General features: G+C 46.9%; 1 protein-coding gene across 2 annotated transcripts in view; it reads left to right on the top strand.

The window, feature by feature from the left end:
* LOC126642407 (collagen alpha-1(XXVII) chain-like) overlaps positions 1-26,607 on the top strand; it is a 143,944-nt gene that overhangs the window by 7,444 nt on the left and 109,893 nt on the right. For both annotated transcript variants that reach the window (XM_050320007.1, XM_050320008.1), the window contains exons 2-5: positions 1,241-1,311; positions 6,538-7,964; positions 16,879-16,932; positions 23,952-24,005. In XM_050320007.1, the coding sequence (XP_050175964.1) occupies positions 1,241-1,311; positions 6,538-7,964; positions 16,879-16,932; positions 23,952-24,005 (1,606 nt within the window). The remainder of the gene's footprint in view (positions 1-1,240; positions 1,312-6,537; positions 7,965-16,878; positions 16,933-23,951; positions 24,006-26,607) is intronic.

The following is a 26,607-nucleotide window of genomic DNA, read 5'->3' on the forward strand; positions in this document are numbered from 1 at the left end:
CCAGGGTAATACATTATCTCAGAGGATGCTTTCTTGTGCTAAAGCTGAGGCTTGATGGCAGGAGAAGAGTGGTCTGTAATCCCATTTGATATATGATTTGTGTGTCAGGTCTGGAGAGAGGAGCAGGCTGCACTTTGGCATGGCTTTGCACAGCCCAGTGTTCGCACTGGCCTGGCTGGAGTGACGAACAACCTGGGGATGTCCCACGCTGCTGTCTTCTGGCTGAGGGCTCTCTGTAGTTTACATTTCTGTCTCTTCTTCCAGCGGCCTTTGGTGATGAAGCTGTGAAATACCGTCCCTAGAAGATGAGGGAATTCAATCTTCAAACTTTCCACTGACAGCTTTAAGTGAGCCTAACCAAGGAGTTTCCTATGTTCGTTAGCTGGCTACAAATCAAGGCAGCTGGTGGGGGAAGGAGAAGGGGGGGCTTTAGCTACCTTTCTGTTAAAAGTTTTTTCCTCTGCTGCTGTTTTCAATGGCACTTGAAGGCTTAAAGCTGAGCTAACAGAGAGGTTTGTCCAATTCCCTCTCAGGCATGAAAGGGTCTGGGAGTGCATGGGCTTGGGAGTCTTCGGATCTCACCCTTTTTAAACTTTCCTGCCATACCAGGCTCCTGAGAAGATCATTACTGGGCTCAGCACAGGATGGTTAGAAGCTGCCCCTATCCTTGTATCTGGGTGTAAAATGAGGAATAGATCCATGTAGGATTCTGCCTGTTTAGAATATTTTTAAGCGTGCAGTGAAGCATTAGGACTCGGGATTTGTTTGCTGAGATGCAGGTGACACAGCACTGCATGTCAGCCCACCTTCTACCCATGTCCTCACAGACCTGACCATGCACTCCTGGCTTGTCTTCTGACCTTCAAGTTCTGAATTATTTCTCCATTCTCTTGCATTTCTGAAGGTGTGTCCTAGATGGGGTGAGTGAAAAAAGAAGCAGTAGCGAAGGGATGGCTGGCCCAGCACTGATGACCCTGTATCTCAAAGCACTGGGCTATTCCTTGTTCGAGGCTGGATCAGCAGCCCCTAATACCAGTGGGAAAACCTTCCAATGAATTCAGTAGGCTCTAGATGACTTTAAACCAGCAAAATAAAATCTCAGTCAGAATCCACTTCCTGGAGACGTGGATGCTGTCACTGCCTTCAGAGACTTGGGATCAAGGAGACGACCCTTAACGTTGGGAATTGGTTTTGCTACTAATGTTGTAACTCATTATTTTTATTTCTCTTCCAATTTTAGGGGATTCTGCTTTCTCTGGACTGTATTATATTTTACCTGGTTCCTGGGACTCACACAGGGAAATCCTGAAGGTAAATTACATGTTTTTTTCCTCTCCTCTTCCAACCAAAGTAAAAGTCAAGCATTTTGGTACTGGTGTAGGACCATAATTTCACAATGTCTGAGCCCAGTGCAGAGGTAGATGCATTTTTTGCTGGTGGTTGCAGTACTAATGATATAGGTGATGCAGTTAACAGCTGGCAGAAGGGCCTGGGTTTTTACAGGTGATTACGTGCCCCACAGGATTTTCAGAGTGCTTGTCTGTCTGGTGGAACCTGTGGGAATGAAGCCATTTATGTCTAAAATGTCACTGGCATTTACCTGCACTTGCCAAGACTTAACTGCTTTTAGAAAGTGCCCCTTGAGGCTGCAGCATTATGGAATTAAACAGCTCTGGCAGGCAGAGTTTTCATTGACTTGAAGGCACCCCAGGCATGCCCCTGCCAGCACATAGGGTGTTATGCATACAGAAATGATGTCAGTTCTGACAGCAAAAGCAAATTTAAGGAAGAAAAAATCCCACAAGCTTGGTTGATAATAGAATTACTCTGTCTGGTTCAGTCCCTGTGATGTAAGGGAATATTCTATAGAGGAGTGATCACACACCTTCACCCTGTCTTTACATCCCTTCCCCAAACACCACCTCCTCAGTGCTGCTGGGGGTAGGAGAAAATCAGGACACAGTAATCAGTGGCCCCACAAGAGGAGAGACGAAAAGCTTCAGGGTCAACAACAGCAAAATTAATTCATTTTTTATAGTTGATAGTGGGAGCTGAACATTTCTACAGCATCTGTTTTTAAAGGAGCCTTCTCAAAATAGCAACACCTCTTCCACATGGATGTTTTACACGGGGATTTGCTGGAACTGAACAGCTTCCCCTGCAATCTGCAGACAACACTAAGTGGTCTAGCAGGCTCCAGGGCTCTCCTCTGAGTCTCCAAAACATGAAGGAAAAATAGAAAGTTGGTCAATGCTCAGCTGTCAGCCAGCCCATGGAGCACTTTTTACAGGGGGGGAATAGATCCCTGCCATCAGCAATTTTGAAAAATGTAATATTTTCCAAATTCTGCCTCCATGCGAAAGAGGTGAACATCTGGATGAATTACTTAGTCAAGCAGTTTTCAGAGCAAGTTTTATGTCAGCTCATAAAAAGGCAGAACAAATACTGTGTCTTGGCATCTCTCTTTTCAAGTAGGGTATAATATGCTGTTTAGATTCGTCTCTATCCGTCGTTCTAATCCCATCATAATTATGGGATGGTACCATGTTTTTTGATACCATCACTCTAAGGCAAAATCTTTCATTTCATCCTCACTGTGTTTACCTTAGTGTAGTAGGTAACTCCCTTCTGAGATGCTGTCTCTGTGATAAAAGAATTTTAAAAAGCCCCGCTTGCCTTCCAAACAATAAGAGAGAGGATTCCCTTCTAGGTACCAGAAAATAAACACTTCCAGGGAGGTAAAGGCTGTAAGGAAACACTGGTGACTTGAGGCTGTGTTATCACCCAGGATTTTCAAACATCAGATTTACTGTAGGTCAGTGTGAGAATGAAATTAAGTCAATGCCATGGGCTTTTGGAAATATTGTAGTTATTACTCTGAGATTTAGGGGTCTTCCTGCACGTTGGAAAATCAGGGGCATGCAGAGGATGATCTTTCCATAAGTGTTACAAATCCAAAAGATCACGAGGTTTGTGAGTTCATCTGCTGTGCACTGACTAAGGATCTAGGCAGTAACTTTTGGAGATGCAGCATTTATTCAACCCAATTTTAGCTGTGGGCATCACAGCTTGGCTGTTGGAACCTGGGAAGATGCAAGTTATTTCTCTCCTGCCTTTTGGCTTGTTTTTCTTATAAAGCATTTTGTGTGGGGAAAAGGGGGAGGGAAAGAAAGAGAAGGAAAGGAGAACAATAAAATATTTTATCCCCTCTTTCAGAGATGATCATGTGGTTGTTCAGGAATCTCTGAGCATCTCACTTCATGCACAGAGTCTGCTGGAGAAGTTTTTCCCAGTTGCTCAAATGTTACTACTGGAATGTTGCTCCTAGTTCTGAGACACCTGGGGCCAGGCAGCTCTAAGTGATTTTTTTTTTTTTTTTTTTTTTTAAATAATGTGTTTTGATGGAAAAATCCACAGAGGAAAAAATCTGAAGGGGAAAAAAATGCTCTGCTAAACTTGGAGCCGCTTAAGGAAGTCGAAATTACCTTGCATTTTATGTTAGTTGATGACATCCTGTCATCCCCAGAGATGTGCCCCACCAGCCCTGGGCAGGCAGCAAGGGATGGAGAGGTAGATGGGCTGGGTGCACACAATTCCCAATTCCTGAGCTCTGTGCCTGGACCTGGGGCTGGAAAGTCCACATACGTGTCCTGCATGAGGTGTCCTTTAATCGGATTTTGCGTCAGCATCCAGAATTTGGCTCCACCTTAGTGGGTTTTGAGGGGAGGAGTGTTTGGGTTGTGTTTTTTTTTTTCCCTTAAGCATTGCTGGATGCAGTTGCTAACGAGGCAGTTGGATTGGGATTGCAAACAGCAGCAGCATCCTCTGAGCAGGGAAACATCCTTAGGTCTTTGCAGAGCAGCTACCAAATGAGTAACTCCTGGAGTGTCCAGCATCTCTAGCAGAGACAACCACTGTCTGTCTCTGGGAGAAAACCTAAAAATACATGTAGAAATTGGAAGCTGGAGTCTAGCTCCTAGTTTAAGTGGTAAATTTATTTCCTTAGGGATAAATCCTGATGCCTTTGAAGTCTGTGGCAAGAGTCCCACTTGACTTCACTAAAGCCAGGCTTTGGCCCTTGCTATTTCATGGGCTCTGGAAATTATCCAGTCTGAAGACACTGCTGTGATTCCTCCATTCAGTGCAGAGAGGGAAAGGCCACGCTGAGGGACAGCCCCATTGGGCAAAGAGGAAGAAAAGTAAGGATTTCATGGTATAGGAGAAGTACTGTCATTAACACACATGCTGTGTAGTAAATTATCCTCTCTGCACAGAGTGGGAAAACTTCCATCCTCTTCCACATCTGACGCACCTTCTCCAGGGTAGTGTCTGCTAGAAAATGAGTCAAGCTGCCTTAAGAAAGTCAGGTAGGAGTAAAGCTGAACTCAGACAAAGTAAATATTGATGACTCGTTCTTACATACAAAAATGACCAAGGCTTTTGCCAAAGTCAAGGAACAAAGGTTTTCTCATCATTCTCTTCCCTTCCCGGCCAGCAACATTACAGGCCTCAGACTGCTTGAGTCTACAACCCTCCTGGCCAACACCAAGGTTCTCTTTTAAGTGCCAGTTCTCCAAATATTCTGTTTTGTGATGAACATTTAATAGTTAAGGGGAAAGCAGCCAAATACTGAGGCCCTTTTAGAGAAGGAGCTCATTTTTTTTTTTCCTTTGGACAACCTTTGATTTACTTTTCCTTTTAATATAGGAAAGCTCCAATTCCATGATTGGCACCCCCACGTTTCTAAGTTAAATTCTTACCTGGCAACATCAGCATTTGGGTTATACAGCCCAGACTGGCTTCCCCAAAGAGCACTGAAATGTGAGAGTTAGCTGGTCCAGGAGTAATGGGGGTTGCATTTGGGCAGGGAAGAGGGAAGGGGATGCAGTTATCCTTGCTAGTTTTTAACAGTGGTGGTGTCATGGTAATCATGATCACCTTACCTTCACCATAGGATCATTTGGGCTGGAAGACTTTAAGATCATCAAATCCAGCTGTTGACACAGCACTGCCAGGCCCACCACTAAACTGTGTCCCCCAGTGGCACAGCCACACGTTTTTTGAACATTTCCAGGGGTAGTGATTCCACCACTTCCTTGTGCAGCTTGTTCTGATCCCTTTGGTGAAGAAATCTTTCCCAATATCCAATCTGACACATCCCTGTTCCCCCAGCCCCCAGTGCAACCTGAGGTCATTTCATGTCATCTTTTTTTACTTGTGAGAATATCCTGACTCCCAACTGCCTCCATCCTCCTGTCAAAGAGCTGTAGAGAGCGAGAACCTCATAGAATTGGCCTTGACCCATTGATCCAGCCTGTCCAGGTCCCTCTGCAGAGCCTTCCTACCCTCCAGCAGATCAACACTCCCACCCAACTTGGTGTCATCCACAAATTGCCTGAGGGTGCTCTCAATCCCCTCATCCAGATCATCTGTATATACCACATAGGCAACAATTTTTATTAACCTAAAGGATCGAGCTGAAGCAAGGGAACAAGCTTTTGGGCACATGAGCACCTCTTTCAGGTCTGGGCACATTTACCTTTGCAGCTTTTCTCACGTAGACCTCGGAGTCTTCCCTGGTTAAGTAGTTCAGCTGAGGCTGCTGCCAGCTGGCCCCAGTTTGTGCTGCTGTTGCCTGCTAATCTGCCTGGGACTCTGAGCTGAGAGTGACTCCTGATAGACCTCTGGGCCAGAAACCAGAGATTCTGATTATCTGTCCATTGCAGACTTCTCCTGGAGTTGGGGGAGATGTGTGCCTCTGGACATCAGTCCCTCTCATGCTGGCTCCTAGGTGACAACTGCTGGAGGTCTTACCTCCACTGCTCAGTGGCAGCCATAACTGATTTCTCAGCTCTTCACAAACCAAGTCTGGTTGCTCCACCCTATTAAAATAATTTAAGTCTGTAAGATGATCCGCTGGGAAAAAGAAGTAGTGCTGTTGAGAACTTTGAGCAGTTCATTGAAATCTATGTGCAACTTTTTCATGCTGGGAGGCACCTTTGCTTCCTTGAACTCTCCAAAGATCAAAAGCTGCTTCTAAGTTACTTGGAGAGAGACAGACACTAGGCTTTTGCTCCCTTTGGAAGTTCTGTTACTTGCCTTCTGGGGATATAAAGTTTTGCAATCCCAGCTCAGTCTGTTGTTCAAATTCCTTTCCAGCTGTGTGGTCAGTACTCAGAATTAAATCCCAGAGAAGTGGACTATTGGTGCTTAGTGGGAAATTTCCTTGTAGTGAGGTCAGCTCCCTCCAGAACATCTGGAGCTGGTCCCTGGTGGGACAGGAGAACCAGCCAGATGCACCCTGGAGCTTTGATGCATTTTGGCAGTTGCTGGTAACCAAGCTGAGCATGCACTTGCTCCTCACAAAATGTGCAGAGGAGCTATGAGTTCTCCATTCTGGCAATTTTAAGCATCTGTGAGAGAATGGTTGGGATTTCCTTCATCCTGTTGCCTTGATGCATGTTTGATCCCCCCTCCATATCCACCCGGCCCTTGGGTTGTCCAGCACCTCACGTATTCTTTGTGCTTCCCTTTCAGATGTGGATGTTCTTCAAAGACTGGGCCTGTCAGGGAAAAGGCCATCGGGTGGATGGTCCTCGTCGCGTGCAGTTCCTCAAGGAGTCATTCCTTTCAAGTCAGGGGTCATCTTCACTCAGCGAGCACGCGTCGAGGCGCCGCTCAGCACCATCCTCCCCGCGGGCTCCAGCACTGACCTGCTCCTGGTGCTGAGCCTCTGCTCCCACCGCATCAACAACGCTTTTCTCTTTGCCGTCAAGAGCAAAAAGAAAAAACTGCAGCTGGGGGTCCAGTTTGTGCCTGGGAAGATCATAGTGTACGTGGGCCACAGGCGCTCTGTATATTTTGATTACAATGTCCACGATGGCCAGTGGCACAATGTGGCCATCGACATCCGTGGCCAGACAGTCACTTTATATACTTCTTGTGGAAAGCGCAGAGTACATGCGGATTTGCATTTGAAAAAGGACGAGGCGTTGGATCCACATGGATCTTTCCTCTTCGGGAAGATAAGCCATCACTCCGTGCAGTTTGAAGGAGCCATCTGCCAGTTCGATATTTATCCTTCCGCCAAGGCAGCTCATCATTACTGTAAATACCTGAAAAAACAGTGCAGGCAAGCAGACACCTACCGGCCAAACCTGCCCCCCCTCATCCCCCTCCTGCCCAGGGACCCCAGTGCCTCCCCCAGCACCCCACAGCGCGTGGAGCCCTCGCTGCAGGGTCTGAAAAACCTGACCACTGCTGCCCCATCCTTGGAGTTCGGCAGGGTCACTGCACCCCCCAAGACAAGGGGTTCAGGTGCAACGACCGTCACATCGGTGTCAACCCCACCCTCACCTCCAAGACTGACAACCAAAGCCACAAAGGTCACAGTGGCCCCGTCTGTTCCCTCAAGCACCGAAACACAGCTGCCCTCCCGTCCGCTCCCTCGGGGGACGGGGACGACCCTCAGGGTGGCTCGGCCCACTCCCAGCACACACAGGGAGAAAACTCCTCTTCCCACCTCTAAAAAGGCCCCACCAACAAGCCAGAGCCCCGTCACAGCCAGCAGGAAGGAGTCCAAGCAAGAGACCAAAAAGAAGATCAACCAAAAACCAACTGTTGAGCCCTCTGCAGCAGCCAGCACCATAAAACCAACGAGGAGGGTGACTGATAACACAACCAGCAATGTCCACCTTGTCACCCTAAAGCCAACCCCGCAGAACCCACACCACGGGCCCGTTCCAAAGAAGCACGTGCCGTCCCCGACCAGGAAAGTGGATTCTCTGGCATTCACCAAACTCCCCCTGGGGTCTGCCCATCCCACCTCCAGAGCCAGGGCACAGCCCTTCAACCTCACAACCCCGGCTGCAACGGATGGCTATCAAATCTTTGACCTCCTGGGACCCACTCCATTTCCATTTTTACTGGGATATCCAGGAGTGAAAGGAGAGAGAGGACCCCAGGTAAGTTCAGGCTTTTCGTGTTGGCCTTTTCTGGTCACAGCTCAGCTCAAGGGCTGGCAGACCACAACCCACAAGGGTTTCTGTGAAGCTTAGCAGAGTGTGGCAGTTTGGAATCGCAGCCAAGCACTCCTGCATTCCTGATCATCACAATTTTAACATAAATCTCAGTGTGAACTTGGGTGTTCTGTGATGGTGGATGCCCCTTAAATGTTTGTGGTTAAAGTTGCTGCCTAATGTTATATTTAAAAAAAAAAAAAAAAAAGAGAGAGAGGGTTAAAAGGAGAAATCCTACTTTCCTTCCTTCAAATTTCTGGCTAAAATTTCAATGGTTAGGTTAGGGGGTTCTGTTCCACACCCTTGGTTTGTCTCAGGTCACCTTCTATAGAAAACCCAGATGCCCCAAAGACATGCCTCAAATGAACTGTGTCTTAACACTGATTGTTGATTTGGTTTGTATCTGATGTTCACATTTCCGCAAAAGTGCTCTGTTTCAGCAAATGCAAGTACAGAGATGGCTTCAGGTTTTGGTTTGTTTTGTTTTTAAACAAACTGTCCTCTATTTTTACAGTATTTGTTTGTTTGTTTTGTTTAATTTTGTTTCTCATAGCCTGCTCTTAAAACATGCCAAAAGTTTCCTTTATAAATGTAACTACTGCATTCCACACACAATAACCCCTCTCACGGTGTATGGTGTATATCTTGGCCATAGTAAAAGTATACACACATTTTGTAATGCTAAAAGCAGTCAGGCCCCACTAATTATCTGCCTTTTTTTTTTTTTTTTTTGGTTTTTTTTCAAATGCAAGAATGCAAACAGGATCCTAAACTGGCCAAGTTTTGGGAGGATTTGGTGTTCCAACCCAAACTGTCAATAGGAGAGGGGGGTTGTACATGTAAAATAAGTTTCTCCCAGACGGAGTCTTTGGTTGCCAAGTTCCAGCCCAGAGCGAATTTTTGCAGCTGACTTCTTAAAATAGTGAAAGAAGGGTTTACAATGGAAATATTGAGGCTGGCGTGAGGAACACAATCACCAGCACTTGTGTCTGCTGCTTGTTGTTGTAACACCTAAATGGTTGGGTCTCCCTAAGCCCTCAACTGGTGCTTAGGGGATTGCATTTCCTGCCTGTCCCATCTCAAAGCAGGGAGGTGATTGCTCTCCTCGTGTTCTGGGTGTAGAGGCACCACGTGGGGTGCTGTGTTCCAAGGTCCCCACCTCTGGGAGAAGTGAAGGTGCTGCCTGAGCAGGGGGATGAGCCTTTTTACTTGGAGAAGTTTTGCTAAATCCCCCAGTAGGCAGAATGAGCTCCAGCAATTTGGTGTTTGGACAGGCTGCTATGTTTCGTGGAGAGTCGTTTCAGGCGTGTTTCCAAGAGGAGGAATTCAGCAATTGTGAGTTTCCCTTAAAACACCACTTACCTGTGTGGGGTCAGTCAGGGTGGTTGCACCCAGCGCACCAAAATCCTGACCTCTGCCACCTTCTTGCCCTACAAGTGGCATGAGGTGACCAAGGTCCAAGCCCCTGCAATGTAAAGAGCTTATTATTGAACCAGAGTGGAAAATCCCTCTCAGCTCATGAATCATAGCAAAGAAATGGATTCAGGCTGTGGAGGGCTGAGGGAAGAGATGGCAGGATTTTTCCATCCTGTCTGAGAACAACTGGAGTCCTGAATTGAGGGAAAGGAGAACATTTTGAGGCTCTGTCTGGCCTTATCCTCTTTGACTGCTGGAAACGAAGTCAGGACTAGGGGAGGGAAAGGTTATGGCTTGGCTGGAGCTGGCTGCAGCACGGTGCTCGACAGCTCCTGTGACTCACCCGGAGATCTCTGTACCATACTTCCCTGGACGACTCTGACGTGGGAAGGGAATGAGGAGAAAAGGCCGGGACGGGGATGACATGTTGAGATATTAGTGCAGCACTTCCATGGCCAGACGAGCATGTTTCAGAACGAGTGCTGATAAATGTCCTGTGCTTGAGTAATTACCTGGCGCCGTCCTCGCGCTGCCGGGCAGACGTTCCTGATGAGGTCAGTGATATCCCAGCCCGGCTCTGTGCCTGGTCAGGGCAGGTTTTGGGCTGGGAATGTCATCCTGTGTCTGGCACACGGGGGGAAGGATAAGGTGATTAATTGCTTTTCCGACTTGTTGCCCGATACAAGGTTTCTTCAAGATGATTGTCACTTTGGGCAGGGAGGTGTGGGGGGGAACTGACTTCTGCCTGTTCTGCAAGGGCTGGGGCTGCCTTGGCTGTGATTTCTGGGCAGAGGCAGACTGGTAGTCACAGCGCCCTCCCTGTCCCTTTCACAGCATCCTAACACCTAGAGAGAAAAGACCATTGTTAATCCTGATGGTCCCAAAGTTGGGATGGGAATGGCAGTGAATGCTGATCATCCCAGAGTCAGGATGGGAATGGCAGTGAATCCTGATCATCCCAAAGTCTGGATGGGAACAGCAGCCGTGGTGCAAGGCAGTGATGACTCAGGCCCTGCGGTCTCTGCAGTTGCGGCTTTGTGAATTCTACCAAAATAACTGTGGAATAATTTTAGCAGTGCAGAAGGGCCCCATCCCTACAAGTAAGGGACACGTTCAATGGTTAGAAGAGCACGAGCAAAGGACTGAAAGGAGCTGTTCCTTAGAAGTAAAAGTCAGGACGCTCCATGTATATATTTGCCCTGAAGGACCACTGGGATGCCACACAGCAGGAAATGGAGATGCTGCATCCCACATGCAACTCATGGCAGAGCATTAATTCTCCAGGAATGTTGGGTTTGCTGAGCAGTTAGAGGAGGGAGGGTAATATGCTCTTAAAAAAGAAAAACTTCTTGGGAACCATTAATAACCACAAGCATTTGGGATCTCGGCTCCACATTTGTTTTGGAGGGGGGAAGTAACAAAAGGAACACCCAGACATCATGCGAAACCAGTAAGGCAGCACTGACTCAGCAGCTGGCAAAGGTACCTCTGAATCATCCCTGCTGCCCTCAGCACCTCCCCCAGCAGAGCTCTAGGCCCTGCACAGGGACCTTCACTCAGCTTACGGAGCAGAGTGACCCCAGCAAGTGGCTCCAAGCAGCCTTGATCCCCCCAGAAGAAAAATACATACTGAAAAACAGTGGTTTTTTTCAAGCTTGTCATGCCCTTGAACCTTTGTAAGGCTGTGATGTGATGGGTGTTTGCATCTTCTGGTGGATGGGGTATCATTTGCTTGTCTAGACCAGCAGCAGATCTGACAGGGAGATTTTGAGGGCTGCTGTAGCCTCTCCCATCCCGCACAATTCCATCCATGCACCCAGCTCCATCTGCGCTGCTGGGCTGGGAGCCCCACATTGGACCCCGTGGCCACAGCCCAGAGAGGTGCAGCATCGCCTGGCAGGCAGCCCTCCCTCTCTCCCTCCCTCCCTTTCCCTCTCTCCCTCCTCTCTCCAAGGCAGATGTGTTCCTGAGCACCTCCCCAGTCTAGACTGCTCCAGCTGCCATCTCCTGCACGAGCAGTTTGTCTTGGAGCCCGGCTCCTTCCCTGAAGAAGCAATCCCAGCCAATCCAATCAGTGGGCAGGGAAGAGAGGTGATTGGGAACACCGATAAAATATGAGGTGCCTGATTCCAGGCCTCCTTGTACCAGAAAAAATGGCTATTCAAGCTGCCAGTCTATGACAGATTAAGGAACACACAACATGTTTGAATCTCTTAATGAATGAGTCATATTAATAAAAAAAGAAAAAGGGAGACTGCACGCTTTGTACAATCCATGGGAAAAGTTTTAGTCTCGCTCACACAGTTGGATCAAATTTTTTTGCTAATTTAGCCAGAAATATCTCTGAAGGGAAATCTTCTTGCAGGCAAATGACCAAGCATCAGAGAGGTCTATTTGCATAAAATGAAGTGAACTTTGAAGAGCAGTAGTTGAAAGTGTGTTCGAGATAAATGTGCTGCAAAGGATGTAGTATTTATAAAAATACTTGTATATATTTGTACAATCTTTAAAAACACAAAGTGAGTGGTAGAGTAGGTGATCCCTCTATTTTTTCCCAGCCCTTCAGACTGCCTTCCAAGGTCTGAGATTGCTCCAGAGACTGTTCTGGAAATGTCTCTATAGAGAAGCTGCTTTCATCAAGCTGGAATACTAATATTTTGTTATGTTTTGTGCCACCCCCCTATTGGGAATCCAGTTGTGGACAAGGACCTTTCTGTGATAGGTGTTGTACAGACCCAGAACAAACATCTGTGCCTATTGAGGAAATCGTGTTACAAGGCTGGCTCTCCACCAGCACCTCAGCTCCTGCCAGAATTATGAAGGCTTTTTGTTTTTAGACTGGTTGAAACCCAGATGTGTCCAAATTTTAATATGATAAGTCTGCCCTGGAGAAAAAAGTAAGCAAAGTGCTGGATTTTTTTTTCCCCCTAAAATTCCAACTTTGTTGTAGGCAGTACTTGAAGCCAGGTTTTAATTCAGGTTCTGTCTTCCCTCTCTTTGCAGCACCTGGCAAGGCCAGGGAGGTGAGAAGGAGTTGGTATGTCTGTTGAAGATGAGGGTCTTCTCCTCCTTTTCTGTTCTCCTGAGCAGGGAATTTTTAATTCCAGTTCTGCCTCTGTAGCTGCTCTGTCCTTCTGTGCTGGTGCTTCCCAGATATACAATGCTAAAGAGTAGATTTTGGCAGTGGCCTTGCATATGAAATATATTTCTTCCTCTGGGAACGTTTCTTTCTCTGGGAAGAAAACAAGTCAGGTCCTTTATCTGCAGGGGTAATGTCACTGCTTAGAACCTGGTGCCAGTGCGGGGAGAAGATTTTGATGGGTTTTCTGAACTCTCTTTTAAGTTGACTTTTACAACATGCATGAGAAAGAAGAACGTTCCCTCTTCTCTCCTCAGTCTTTGCAGTGTTTTGCATCTCCAAAACAGCCTTTTCTGGGGTACAGGAGAACTGTGCCACTAGTGCTGGGCAGGGGTACACTGGGGAGACCCTAAAGTAGATGTGTGTGTCTGTCAGCATGCACTGGAATATGAACTTAATAGTTTCCTGGGAAACCTCAGCGATTTACTGCCAGGCTGAGTACTTGCTCCTGGGGAAACAATTACAGGAATCCTTTGCTATCTGACCAAGTTGGTTCAGAAGTCATTCTAAAGGAAGCAAGTCATTTCCCAAATCTCCAGCACCAATTCCTGTACTGAGTATGCTTTCATTCAAGCCCTCCACAACAGGTTCAGCCTTGCTGGGAGTTTGGAGCTCTGAAGGCACCTTGCTCCCCACAGCACCGCTGCGGGCAGAGGAAGCAATGTGAGAGGTGTGGGAGAAGCAGAGGTATGAACTGGTGAGATTTCCCTTATCCTCAGGGTCCGATATATTTCCCTTTCAGACAACTTAGCTTAATTTTCCATTCGCAATTTGAAGCTCAAAAAGCTAAGGTAAAAAAAGAAAAAAAAAGTCCCTTTTGCACCAGAAAGTTTCCCAGCGGCAGCTTAGAATAAATCCCATAATCATTCGGTGGGATCGGTCGTCGTTGCTAATGCTACCGTGGGAAACTGAGAAGGGTTAAACTTTTATGTGGCTGCCACGAGCTGCCTCAGGAGCTGTTCGGGCTGGTTAACAGCTCAGCTGTTTGGCTGCAGAAGAGAGACAGAGTATCAGCCTCTGCCGTGTTTCTCCTTGATCTCCGATCTTGCTTTGTGTGATAACAGGGTGTGTGTTCCCTGCCATCAGTTTGCTGAAGGAGCAGGCAGGAAGCCAGAGGGACAGGAACCACAGTGCCAGGAACGGTAGCTCACTGTGGGAGGCTCCTGGCTCTGCTGGTCTCGTGGGGTGTCCCTGCTAAGGGAGGGCAGGGGCAGAGCAGTGATATCTTCCTCCCCCTGCCAGGGAAAGAAAACCTTCTTTGCCCCTTGGAGCACTTCCCGCTGCTCCCCATGGAATTCCCCAGGGATGCTCTAAAGGGTGCAAATGGAAAGGTGCTGTGTGAGCAACTCTGCGTTGGGGGTGAGGGTGGAGATGTCTCCGGTGAGGGCAGAGGCTGCGTGGACATCACCCCCAGGCAGCCTCTCAGCACCTTGCTGTGTGGTGGCTCACTGATAGATGCCTCCTACTCTCCCTGTCTCGGAGCCTTACGTCTGGAGTGGGACTGCATCCATCATTTGTAAGTAGCTGGGCCCTGATCCAGCCCCATCCTCCTCTGGCTGCCTCTCCGGATGCGCATTTTTCTCCGTGTGTTTCAGCGTTGCTCTCCCCGGGCAAAGCCGTTTGTCTGACGTGGGCCTCTTGTCCGAGAACTGGAGCTGGGTGACACTGGAGAGGTATGCACAGAGCAGAGGAGAAACGAGTCTCTAGGAAGGCACAGTCCATGTCCCACCCAGTCCAGCTACCAAGGAACCATGTGAGAATCTGGAAGGTGGCCTTGCAGTGCATCTTGTCTCACCAGTGTTCATCCAGCTGCCACAGGCCTCTTCCACCTTGGCTGGCTTCTAATTTATACGTGGTCACATTCTTGCCTTATGCAGTTATTGTAGTGGCTGGCACCTTTCAGCCTTTAATCCCACAGTAGTCTTATCCCTCTTGCTCTTCAGGAAAGGAAAAGGAAGGACTAAAGGAATGACGAAGTAAAGCAAAGTGACAGGGACTCCTGAGTTCTGTACTGCCCTATGCTGTTTCAGCTAGAAACCTTTCCCTTAACTCTATATTCCCCCTCCAGTGCAGGTATTAACTCTCTCCTTATTTTTTTTGTTAGCTTCAGTTTGTTCTGAACATTCCACATTTTTGGAGAAGGTTTTTTCTCAAGTGGCCAAGTACAATTGCAGCTGCTGTTTGGAGGAAGGTGGAAAAGGTCACCTCCATTCTAGTACACAGAGAGCACTGTGCTCAGTTGCATCTTCTCTTTTACTTCTCCTTCTAAGAGTAGATGGGCATGTTTGGATGAAGAAGAGGTTAAGGACTTGAATTAATCTTTGGAAAACTCTAACTAACTGTCCCTGTCTCAGTTGCACTAGATTTGTTGTTCGATAGTTATCATCCCAACTAAAAGGGCAAGGGGATTTTTTTAATAAAAGCTTGGATTCTGGAGCACAATTATACACGAGGCTTAAAAAACCCTACAATTACGTGTCTATTTGCACAGCTGTATAATTGCATTATGCACGGGGCCCTGAGCTGGCACAATGGCAGGTTAAAACACTGGGCATATTGCTAAAATGAGGGTCAACTGTATCAATGAGGGTTGTTAATACAAGGACCAGTAATACTGTGTTACCCAGCAATAAGCAACGTGCAGAGGGGTCAGATGAAGTGTCCCAGGCTATAGAGACTGGACATCTCCAGGTCAGGCATGGCTGGGCAGCAGCAGTGAGTGATACGGTCACAGAAGTCCATCCCTGCACGTCTCAGTGTGGACCATGAACTATTCTGTGCTGTGCAGGCTCTTACACTTTTATAACAAACCTGGGCATTGCTTACTCCTCCCCTGATTTTTTTTTCTACTGTGCCAAATTTGGCTCTTATATCGATCCCTTTTATACAACTTAATTTGTTGCTTATGTGTAGGAGGGTTGGTACTACCAGGGGAGTGTTTATTCATCAGTTACCTACATGGGTCAGGCAAGTTTTCTGTGTGGGGAATCTTTTCCTGGGCAGGAGACTTTGGGCAGGGATGTCCAAGGCTGATTTTTTGTTGCTGAATCAGGCACTTGGTGACTCCTGAGAACTTCATTAGAAATCATGAGTTTGGCAGCCTCGCTCCGGGGCAGTACCAGCCTGAGAAGCTCTGGAACTCCTGCAGCAGCAGCTGTGCCACTGGGCTGGCAGTGGGCTCTGCTTGGAGAGGAGGGTCCTACAGGAATGATCCAGTGGGAAGGGAGCGAGGCCTTACAGGGGCCAGAGTGCAGCTGAGGGGCTCATCCTGCCCCTGCCCCACACAGTGCTCTTGGGACCTGCTCTCCTGCCCACCCCACAGTTGGAGAGGTCAGGCTGCCTTCCAAACATCCTTCAGTCTGCTGCTCTGGATGTCTCTCCTTTTCATTGCATGCAATGAAAACTTGTCTTTTGTAACAAGCTACCAGAATATAAATCCTCTGGGAGACGCTTCAATTAACAGTTATTCTTGTTAGACATGTTTGGCTCGGGGGAAAAGAAGTTCTGAGGCGTTATTAGGAGTTGCAGATGGCTCTCCAGAAATCTGAATTCTCCAGTCCATTGAACTAAAAATATGAATAAATAGATGAATAAATTCCAACTAGTTCAAACCTCATTGGTTAAGGATTTTTTCCTAACCTGTTTCAGATCAGTGCACTGCTGGGCATGTGATATCTCCACTTTGTTCTCGCCCTCTTCCAAGAGCCCTCACTACTCTGACGTGTCTGACATGAACTTTTCTGTATTACAGAGCCATATTTAAGAATTTCCGACATTGACACCAATTTTTATTACGTTTTATAACCCGACACTTTAAAATATGAAGTGCTGGGATATGATTACCTTGTAACTCATGTAGCAGCCCGCAACACCAAGAACTCCATGTGTCCAGCTGATACAGATTACAACACACCACGTTCTTCCCTGCCAAGGTGCTAACACGTTACTCCTGTTGTGTGCTAGCACGCAGCAGGAAAGTCCAAAGCTGGGAGACAGTTGTGTTACCCCTCTATTACAGCACAGATCCAGGACAGGGCAAGTGTGAAACGCAGCTGTGATTCCCAGGAATGCAGCAGAAAGATGTGGATCTCTTCTCTGTGGAAATACGTGTTCCTGCAGATGTTTTGAGAGTTGATTTTTATCCCTGTATAGTAATAGCATAGCTGGAAATTTTGGCTGTGGTGTTGTAATTGGCCCTTCTCCCAGGTCTTCTCCTAATGATTGTGTTGTGGGTCTCTCTGATGCACTGTCAGGAGTTCCATCCTGTTCTAGAACCGTCATTAATACCTATTTTTATATTTCCAGGGTCCACCAGGTCTGCCGGGCTTACCAGGACCCCCTGGCAAGAGAGGCTCTCGAGTAAGTGGTTTGAAATTTTCTATCAATTTGTACTTGTATCTGCCTGTCCTGCTGTTCCAAGGGTCATTCTATGCTCCTGTGGTTGAGTAATGGTTACTTCAGGCCCCTCACTGTTGAGGTCTGGCTTCCCTCCTTTTTCTCATTCTCTGTTCAAGGTTTTTGGGAGGCCACACTGGTGATTTGCAGCCTCCTGAACTAAGGTTTGGCATCAGGAAAACCTGGGGATGGATGTTTCCAAATGCCTGTCAGAAGAATGACCTCTGCCCGTCTCATTTTGTTTGCAGTATCCATTCCTTCTTACAAACACAGTGCTGAATACGAGCTTTGGCTGCTTTTTGTTCTGTCCTTCACTCTCCCCAGTTTCCCAAACTGGAGATGTCCACTGGGCCCATGGTCCAGGACCAAGGTCTCAACACAAGGATGAGCTTTTGTGTTCCCCAGTCTGACACCTGCTCTCTGATTCCTTTTCAAGATGTAAAGCAAAATTTCTTATCTATTCTACAAGATCCATGGCAAACTCCTGAATTTCTTCCTCCCCAAATGAAATTCTGATGCAGATCTTTGAACATTGAGGGCTGTGCTGAGGAAACATCTGGTGCTGAGTGCTGCAGCAAGCTGTGAGAAAAGCTTTTTAACATTGGCCTAAGTCTCCTAGGGCTGGGCAATGTGCCTGACCTGGATGCAGTTAACTGCTGGCCCCGCTCTCCTGGTAGCACGGTGCTGTCCCACAAGGTACAGCCACGGAGCCCATTCCCTGAGCACTGAGCTGATGTGGGTTGGGAATCAAAAGATGTGAGTGTCTGAGGCTGGAAGAAGGGAATATTTGGAACCAGTGATCCAGGCAGCATCCTGGCCTGGCAGCAGAGGGAGATTTCCTCACACATACTTGGCTAATGCTCAACCCCATGTAATGTCTTCAAAGAACAAGCGAGAGGCTGAGAGCTGGGAGGCTCGGCATTCCCCCAGGACTCTCCTTGCACTCCTGTGAGATCTTGCAGTAACCAGTAAAGATAAACTCACCTTCTCTCTACAACAATGAACCCCAAAAGGTCTGTTACAGGACCCCTGCAGCCTGGGCACGGGTGTGAACAGCCCTGAACACTGATTTGGGCTGTGAGTGTGTGGTGTTAGGGAGCACCAGGGTGCTGTGTGTTATAGATGGAGCAATCTGTTCTGCATTAGCTAAGTTCTTCAGTGAACCATCACCACAAACAGTTGTAGAGCCCTGATATCTTTTGTCACAAATACACAAGCATCACCCACATCAGCAGATTGCCTGAAGTTTGCAGTTCTTACCCATCACCATTAAGGCTGGAAGTTGGTTCCAACCCCAGCTCACTGCTCACGAGGGTTGTTTGGTGTTACTTCTGGCAATCCTGTGGTGAGCAAACGAGATTCCAAGTCTGGAGTCCACAGCTGCATCCCCTGCCTGCTGTGTGAGTGAGTAAATTCCAGCTCTACATCCTGATTCCACTACCAAAACTTGAGTTTCTCTGAAGGAAATAGCATTGTGGAAGCTGTGTCATAATTTTCTGTGTTATTCCCCAGCTGTGGCGCACTCCATCCTACATTTTAAGATGATCCTCTGAAAGACAATAAGCAACTGAAGGTTTCTGAGCTCAGCCTGTGCCAGAGGTGCTGAGAATTTGTCCAGGAAAGAGTTCCCAGTTGGAGGTGCTCAGCACAGCTGAGCCTGGCTTGGCTTAGACCTCTGCAAAGAGTCTGTGCTAATTTTGGGAGGGGTCAGAAGGGTCACTCTGTGAATGTCTGGCCTGGAGCACTGGAGACAGGCTTTCTGTAGCTGTGAAGTTGCTTCATGCTGATGTTGTTCAGGTTTTCTACCCTTCTGAGTTCCTTATTAAATCTGCTTTGTTTCTCATTGTCCTTCCCTGTTGGTCAGGGTAAAATGAAAGCTCTGATTAGCCTTTGCCTTGAGTGTGAGACTGTGGTGGGTGGCAGTCTGTGAGAAAAGCTGGCTGATCCCATTCTCCTAATTTCCAGCAGATAAGTATCACCAGACATGCCTGTGCAGTCTGAGGGTGGCTCTTCCATGTAGGCAAAGCCACCTGGTTTGCAAAAACACATACCACCAACACAATGAGAAGAAGTTGTGATTGGGACACATCTCAGCATTCAAGTGCAACTCAAGGCTGGGTAGCTGAGTGGATAGTGACAGTCTTCTTTAAAATGACAATTGTTTAAAAGCTAATCTCCATTTTAGGAGCATGGAATTAACTGGACACCCTATCATGCAGCATCAGGGACCCATTGAGACAGATTCAGGGTATTTCTATACTCTACTCTCAGCAACTATCAAGGCAAATTTTCATTTTCATAACAAATGAAAACTGGATGTTTCTTTTTCTCATTATTTCCTGAGGGCAATAATGGAATAAAAGGTTGCAATTCTGATGACTGGAGGTGATGGCCAATAACACTTCTCAGGAGCTTTCCAACCTGTAGAGATACTGCTGTCTTGGTCATGTGTGCCCTACAGGAAAGCTTTTGTCTCTGTATCCAGGGAGGATTGTTTTCAGCTTTTATGTCTGCATTAAAGAATTTGAGGCCTAAGAAGAGATCTGTCCACACCCCTCCTGCTCAGATGAATGTACCATGTGCCTGGGCAGGTGTCTGTGTAAGGTCTAAGGGAATGGTAGATGAGGCTCTGGAAATTCCCAGTTACCTGTTCTGTTCCTATGTGAAGGAGACAGCAAGTCTTAGACACATCCCAGGCAGGAGTCCATTCATTGAATCATAGAATGCTTTGGGCTGGAAGAGATCTTAAAAATCCTCTCGTTCCAATCCACTACCATGGGCAGGAACACCTTCCCCTAGACCAGGTTGCTCAGTGTCTCATCCAGCCTGGCCTTGGTTGTTTACTTCACCCCCAGGACAGCAAAAAACAGAGCTATGATCAAATTTTCAAAACACTTTCATAATACTGAAAGCCAGTTCCCCCTGGAAGTCACTCCCTGTTCAAGTGGTGAGCAAGCTCAGGTACAAGGGAGTGTTTTATCCCTGTCCACAGAACAGGTCAGAGGCAGAACTGGGAACAAAAAGCCTGACATGCTGCAATTGCTCTTGGTTTATGTAAACTCTGACACAACACAGGAGAAATCCAAATGGGTGGGTGAAGAGAATACACGAGCACTCCCTGATGCTTCGGGATGCACTTGCCATCCTCCTGTGAACCTCAGCAGCTTGACAGATTGTGAGGTCCCAGTGTGACATGTCCCTGTTACATTTGGTCTGTGGTTGGAAAAAATCTCCCTTTCCTTCAAAATGCAGGGCTTCCCTCCTAAAACAAGCAACTGAGTCAGCTGTAGAGGTTCCCCGGTATCCTCTTTCCATTAGGGAGATTTTCCAGTTTCTGAAAAGTGTTTAAAGAAACAGTTTGTTTGGCTTCACTTCAAATATTTAGCTCATTTTTCAGCAAGCCAGAGGTCACAGTGGGATCTGTAGGTCAGGAGCAGAAAAAGTTGCTTTACACAGTGAAACCCCAAGACATAATGAGTTTCCAATCAGTGGTCATTCCTCTGACTGGAGCCCTCTAGCATTTAGCAGGAGTTTGGAGGATTTCCCCCCCTCCTTGCGAATGCTGGAGGGTTGGGGGAAGCTGTGCACAGTTGCACTTTTGTTAATTATTGTGGGCTGTGAACCTTTATGCATAAAAGCCCTTCTGTGAGCCGGGTCCCATCTCCAGGCACGTCATGGAGCTGGACTGGGCGGCTCAGTGTAGTTCTCAAGCAGCATCATTCACGGAAAAGACATTCCAGGGAGATGGGAAAACCCCCCTCACTTGGAAAGTACATTCAAAGATTGTTCTGGTCTCCATGCCATGTAGTAGCTGTGGGCTGCTGTTGTCCCATGCTAAAAATTTTCCATGGAATTTCCAGTGCAAGGCTTGGAAGGTTTCAGATGCAAGTTTGCTTGCTGCTAGATCGGATTGTTTTAGCAGTTATAGGAAGCCAAAACTGGTGGGTAAACAGGCACCTAAACAAAGAGTGATACCTGCTGTGGGATTTTTTCATTCAGTGGTCTCAGTATTGTCCCACTCCCTGTGTAGATGAGAGGAGCAAAACTCATGTATTGATGATAAAGATACTTAAGAGAATCTAGATTCTCTAGGTATGAGTGGGAAATTGAAATAAGTCCAGGGTGGAGTTTGTAAAATATAGCAACTAACTATAGAGTTACAAAGCAATTAACCCTTGAATTGCTTCTCCATGGAAGAGGACTGTTTCTGGGGTCACTGGTTGGGAATGGGTAATTCTGCTAGGCAGATGGAAGTTATTGGGGTTTGTAGATCTGCTCATGATGAATTTGTAAGACCTCCCTGTTCAGATTCGATTCTGCTGATGGCTCCTGAGGCAGCTGCTGTCCTGCACCCTCTGTTCCCGAGCCCATCTGACTGTACCACACCACATCTTCCTCCTCTGCCAAGAACATGGGTGTAATCACAGATTCAGGACTAACCATGTTGGAACACATCAAGATCAATTACTTTTTACAATTTTTAGGACTGCTGCCAGCCTACACCCTTTTCTCTCCACAGTTACCAGAGCAGTTTAAGACATTTAGCCCGAGCCCCAGGCTTGGTCACAGCAGTCTCTTGCGTGCCAGACTGGACTTCCCACTGTCACTTCATCAGCAGGATGTGGCTGCTTCTCGCTAGGATAAGGCCACATCTGTCTTTAAGAACAGGATGAGGCTCTGACCTTCCTTTGCCTGGATTACACTGGATACAGTCTCATTGAACTCAGTGGTCAAGGCTCTGTTTTATGTCAAGAGTCTCTGTTGTTTGTAACCGCGTGTTTTGTCACTGGAAACGGGGGCCAGATTCTTTCTCCCTTCTTCCCTCCTTTTGGTTAAGGCTTTTTAGGATTTCGTTGCTGTGCTTTGGTTTAGCTCTGGAAGAGCCTGCATCAGATTTTGCTGGCAGTGTGATAAGTTTCTTATCCAGGGGCTCTGGATTGGCAGCTCAGCTTCTCATGTTCCAGGTTTCCTCCTGGAAACTATCATTCTCATCTAGGATCACACCACACCATGCTGCTCCCTCTGGTCTGACACTGCTGTAAGCCTGCCCCAGGCTATGGTGGAGCACAAATTTCAGCTAACTGTGGGCTTTGAGCCAAGCTGCCTGACTCCAAAGTTGAATAACAGCTGAATTCCCTCCTCAAATCCATCAGCGGTCTGGATTTATGGACCCTGTTCAGAGCTACCTCGATTATTGCTTACATGTAAGAGCTTTTTAGGAACTCATCTTATATAGAGACTATACTGTTCTGATTTCTGTCACTTAATAATAATTTTCCTACATATTTGAGAATTGAAAGACTTGGGTTGAAGCACTTTTGCCACCACAGAATTGTTGAATTACCTTAAGCAGCTCATCTAGTCTCTTGTTTCAGTGTCCCACCCAACGAGGTGAGCAGATGATGCCATAGTTTGCTGGGAAGGTGAATTTATTTAAGGTTCCTCAGTGTTCAGGTACTCTGGCTACAGCAGCTATATAGGTTTTCAAATGACAAGCTGATACTTGAACACTTTAATTTTAATTAATGTTGTTTCAGTTTCACTGGAAATTCACAGCCAGGCTAAGCTATCGGAGAATTTCAGGTGAAAATTTGAAAGGAAATTAAGAATGGGGCAATAAATGTATTTGGTTTCAGGCTTAAAATTTGGAATGAGTTTAAGAATGGGATGTTAAATTTATTTGGGAAAAAAATTGCCATTTGAAAAGTTCAGCCTCAGCCTTTTAATTCAACAGCCTCTTGAAGCAGAGCAGCATGGTGTGAAACAGCACTGAGCACTCAGCAACTGTCTGTACCACAAGATGCAATAAAAAAAAGGCATTATTTTCTATTACAGTGTGGTAAAAATAAAACTGAATAGAGATCAGTGCACTGATGTTCTCTCGAAAGACAGCAAGGGCACTGAACTTGGCTGGCAGTCGTGTGTTTAACTGCAGTGATTTTCCTTGGAAATCAAACCCTGAAGATTTTGGCCCCAAAACGCTCATTGGAAATACTACAGCTTGCTGAGAAAGTATCTGAGTCGCTTTTTATTCCCTTGCCTTTGCTCCTCCAACTCGAGGGTACAGCAAGGGCTCCTCGTGGTGGTATAAATCTCACACACGTTCTTGGCAGAATTCTTGGAGTTGGATGTTCAGGTTGTTTCATCTCCCAGGAACGTTTTCAAGGGGACTTAAGATTATTATTACTTCTGCCTGAAAGGTTAGCAGATCTTCTGTGCTGTATACAATCCTTGGATAAACTATTCTTAGCTGCCTATTCCAGATAACTCCTTAAATAGTCTTTGGAAAATATGCAGGGTGCTTTTAAAATACGATGTAAAAGGAGATACTGCCATGTGTGATCTGAGGTAGATACTCTGACAGTGTCATAGGTTTGCAAGACCTAAGAAAAAAATAGAGATTTAGCTATGTAAAATGTGGATTTAAAGGGTTTAAACAGGGACTTACTGCTGTTCCCCCTGTTTTACTGTCTGACCAGGCATTCTGTTTCCAACCTCTGAAGGCAAAAATCTGGTTGCTTTTTAGGGGAAATGAGTTCATCCCAAAGAGTTGAACAATTTCCCTTTAGTAATTACTTGTGTCCTCTTCAATTTTGACCAGAAAAAATCATTAACACCTCCACACACTTCCTCTCCCCTCTGCCTGCCCCCATCCCTTTCTGCTGGGGCTCCTTGCAGAGCTTGGACTCCTCTGACCCGTGGAATGTTTGGTTTACCCAAATTATCTCAGTGTCATGACATGTCTCATGGTGACAGACACACATCCACTTCCATGAGGGCTGGTGGGAATCAGCAGCAGAGATTCCCCCTCCATGGATGCCATGGAGGTCCCAGTGACACCATCCCCCTGCCAGGGCACGGGCACTGGTGCTCTGGGTTAGGCCTGGCACGGCACAGCCAGAGGCTTTCTGCTGCTCCAGGACTAACACTGATTCCCACCAACTCCTTTTGACTCTGTTTTGTGGTATTTTTGTGTTTTTTAGGGTCCCCCAGGTCCCCATGGAAACCCCGGCTCACCTGGACCCCCAGGACTGAAAGTAAGTATGAGCTGGCTCGAGGAGCTTTTGCCTTCCCATCTCAGAGGGCGTCCCAGGGGAAGGACAGATTCCTTTTATCCTGCTCTGTGCAAAAAGGCAGTAGCTGAAGCCATTTCTCCCTCCCTCCTGCTCTCACACAGACCCCCCAGCAGCACAGCCAAGGCCTTTTCCTGCACTCAGAGAGACCCTTCTGTGCCTCTGTCCTTGGTTCTCCCAAATTTCAAAGGCTGCCTAATTAGCATCCTGCTTAAGCTATGCCTGTGCCAGGGAGCAAGCTGCTATGCTGAGACAAGGAGAGTGGAATCTTTCCACTCCAGAACCTCACCAGCTCTGGATTTTTTTTTGCCTTCCCATTTCTCTCCTTTGGATTTTGCAGCCTACTACTCCACCTTTGGGTCTGGACAGTGGCAGGAGGAACTGTCAGCACCCAGCATCTTCCTCTGCTTTCCTCCACCCAAAACTCCCTCTTCTCTCTTTCTTGAGTTCTTGGGAACTCTGATCTCCATCAGTCTTCCCAAACTGATCTCAGTGCTTTCTTCTAGATGCTCTCACCTCTCCCATGAGGGCTCACAGACTCCTCCTGCAGTGCCAGGAGCCCTGTATTTAGTCCTCTCCTGTACACATGTTCTACTTGGGTGGGATTTGGAGGTGGGAGTCACCCCCTGCTGTTGGACCTCCTCCTTTGCCTGGGATTGAGCACAGAAGTGGCTCTGGAAGGGACCTAATCTGCTGCAAAACCCTTCCAGGTGGTGTTTTCACTCCCAGCTCATTCTGTGTATAAAGCTTTGTGTTACCTAAAGACTGTGAAGTTCCTAGGAAATTGGTTTGGATTGTTTTGGTGTGATTGTTTACACAGAAATAGATTTCTATTTTATAACATCTATGTGGGACTAAAGAACCAGGGGAGTTTTGGGAGGCAATGCTTAATAGAGGTTCCCAGTACCAGGAAAGCTGTAGGAAACAGCAAACACAGAGAAAGGTACGAGCTATAGTCCTGTCTTTTCACGATCTCATCAGTAGGCAGAGATGTTATGAGCACTATTGATGCTCTGGGAAAAAGATTCTGGAAACTTGGCATGCTGCCTCCATGTGATTAAAAATTAGGCACTGGAGACGTGCTGGTGAACAGCAGCTGGCTTAAATTCTACAGTGTAGTTACATGGCCTGAAAAGTGAGGCTGTAAAAGTTCTGCATCTTAGTGTTCTGCATTTATTCTCCATCAATGACTTCCAGATCACACTTGTTGAGTTTTATAAGTCAAATCAAAGTTCTTTCATCTGACTTCCAGTCCTGCAAAATCCTGCCTGGTCCAATCTGTAGTCAAACTGTGTTTCTATGCTATAGGATTTTTTTTTCAAAAACACTTTTAGCCTGGTCAAAAATCATCATTTGGCTGTAGAGCAATATTTGGTTGGTCACCTAATAGAAATTAAATCTTCCTGTAAGCATTTTTCCTCCATCTGCATGCACGGTCTGTCAGCAGGAAGCTCTCAGTGGATGCAGAGCTGTAATAGTCTGCAGCAGAGATCTGGTGTCACAGGGCTGTGTGATATATCTCAGTTTTTTCCAGCCACCATTTGCAAGATTAAGATGTTCTACATGATGCTTTGTCCAAAGGAGCATTATGTTTGCAATGGGATGTGAGAGCTGGAGCTCAGCCCAGGCCTGGGCATAAGTTCATCTCTAGAATGGAGAGCCTGGTAAGCCCAGATTGCATGATCTTTGCATAAGAAATGCTTTTTGGAAGGTGTATCAGCTGCCAGACTTTTGACTTCCCTCCTTCCCTTCATTTCCCAGGCACCAGTCCCAGAAGATGGACTTTGCCCAAAAAAAAGTTGTATTTCACCTCTTATGTTGTAAATGCCTCTAAGCCTGCACCTGGGACCTGGTGTCTTGGTTTGGGTTGGAAGGGACCTTAAAGCTCATCTTGTTCCATCCCCCTGCCATGGGCAGGAGACATCTTCCACTAGACCAGGTTGCTCAGAGCCCCATCCAGCCTGGCCTTGAGCACTTCCAGGGATGGGGATCTTGTTAATAGACAGTTTTGTGAAATCTCAGCCTGGATAACAGGGCAGAGCAGCTCCAAATAGAACTTCTCTTGCCTTCAAGTGACTGTTGGACTTGGTCTTCCAAACAGTTAATGCCATGGAAAAAAACCCAAACAATCCAAGAAAGGAAACTGCAATTTCCCAGATAGATACAGCTTGGAAACAATGATTAACAGCAAGTCATTGTCACTTAGGAAGGAACCCTGGAGCATAATTTTTATCAGCTGAGTTACCAGAGGTCTCAGAGCTGTGTGTGAGGGCTGTGGTGTGATACTGCAGTAACGTGGGTGTTTGTGTTGTGTGTGTCCTGTCTGGTTGTATTGCACTGGTGAGCACCAGCATTGTATCTCTGCATTTCAGAATCAACCCTGGACAAAGCCCACCTTCTTCTCACCACTGGAACTGAGCAGTTGTAATGCCTCAGACTTAGGGAGCTGATCTTTTGCACGGAGCTGTTTGTAGCTGCTGAGCCAAATTCCTGCTGATCTGCTTGGGCATGGATCCACTGACTTCAGTGGCATTACACCCACTCGTGCCACCTGAGAATTCAGCCC

Source organism: Myiozetetes cayanensis, unplaced genomic scaffold, assembly GCF_022539395.1.
Source record: "Myiozetetes cayanensis isolate MyiCay16 unplaced genomic scaffold, myiCay2020 scf23, whole genome shotgun sequence".
Lineage (NCBI taxonomy): Eukaryota > Metazoa > Chordata > Aves > Passeriformes > Tyrannidae > Myiozetetes > Myiozetetes cayanensis.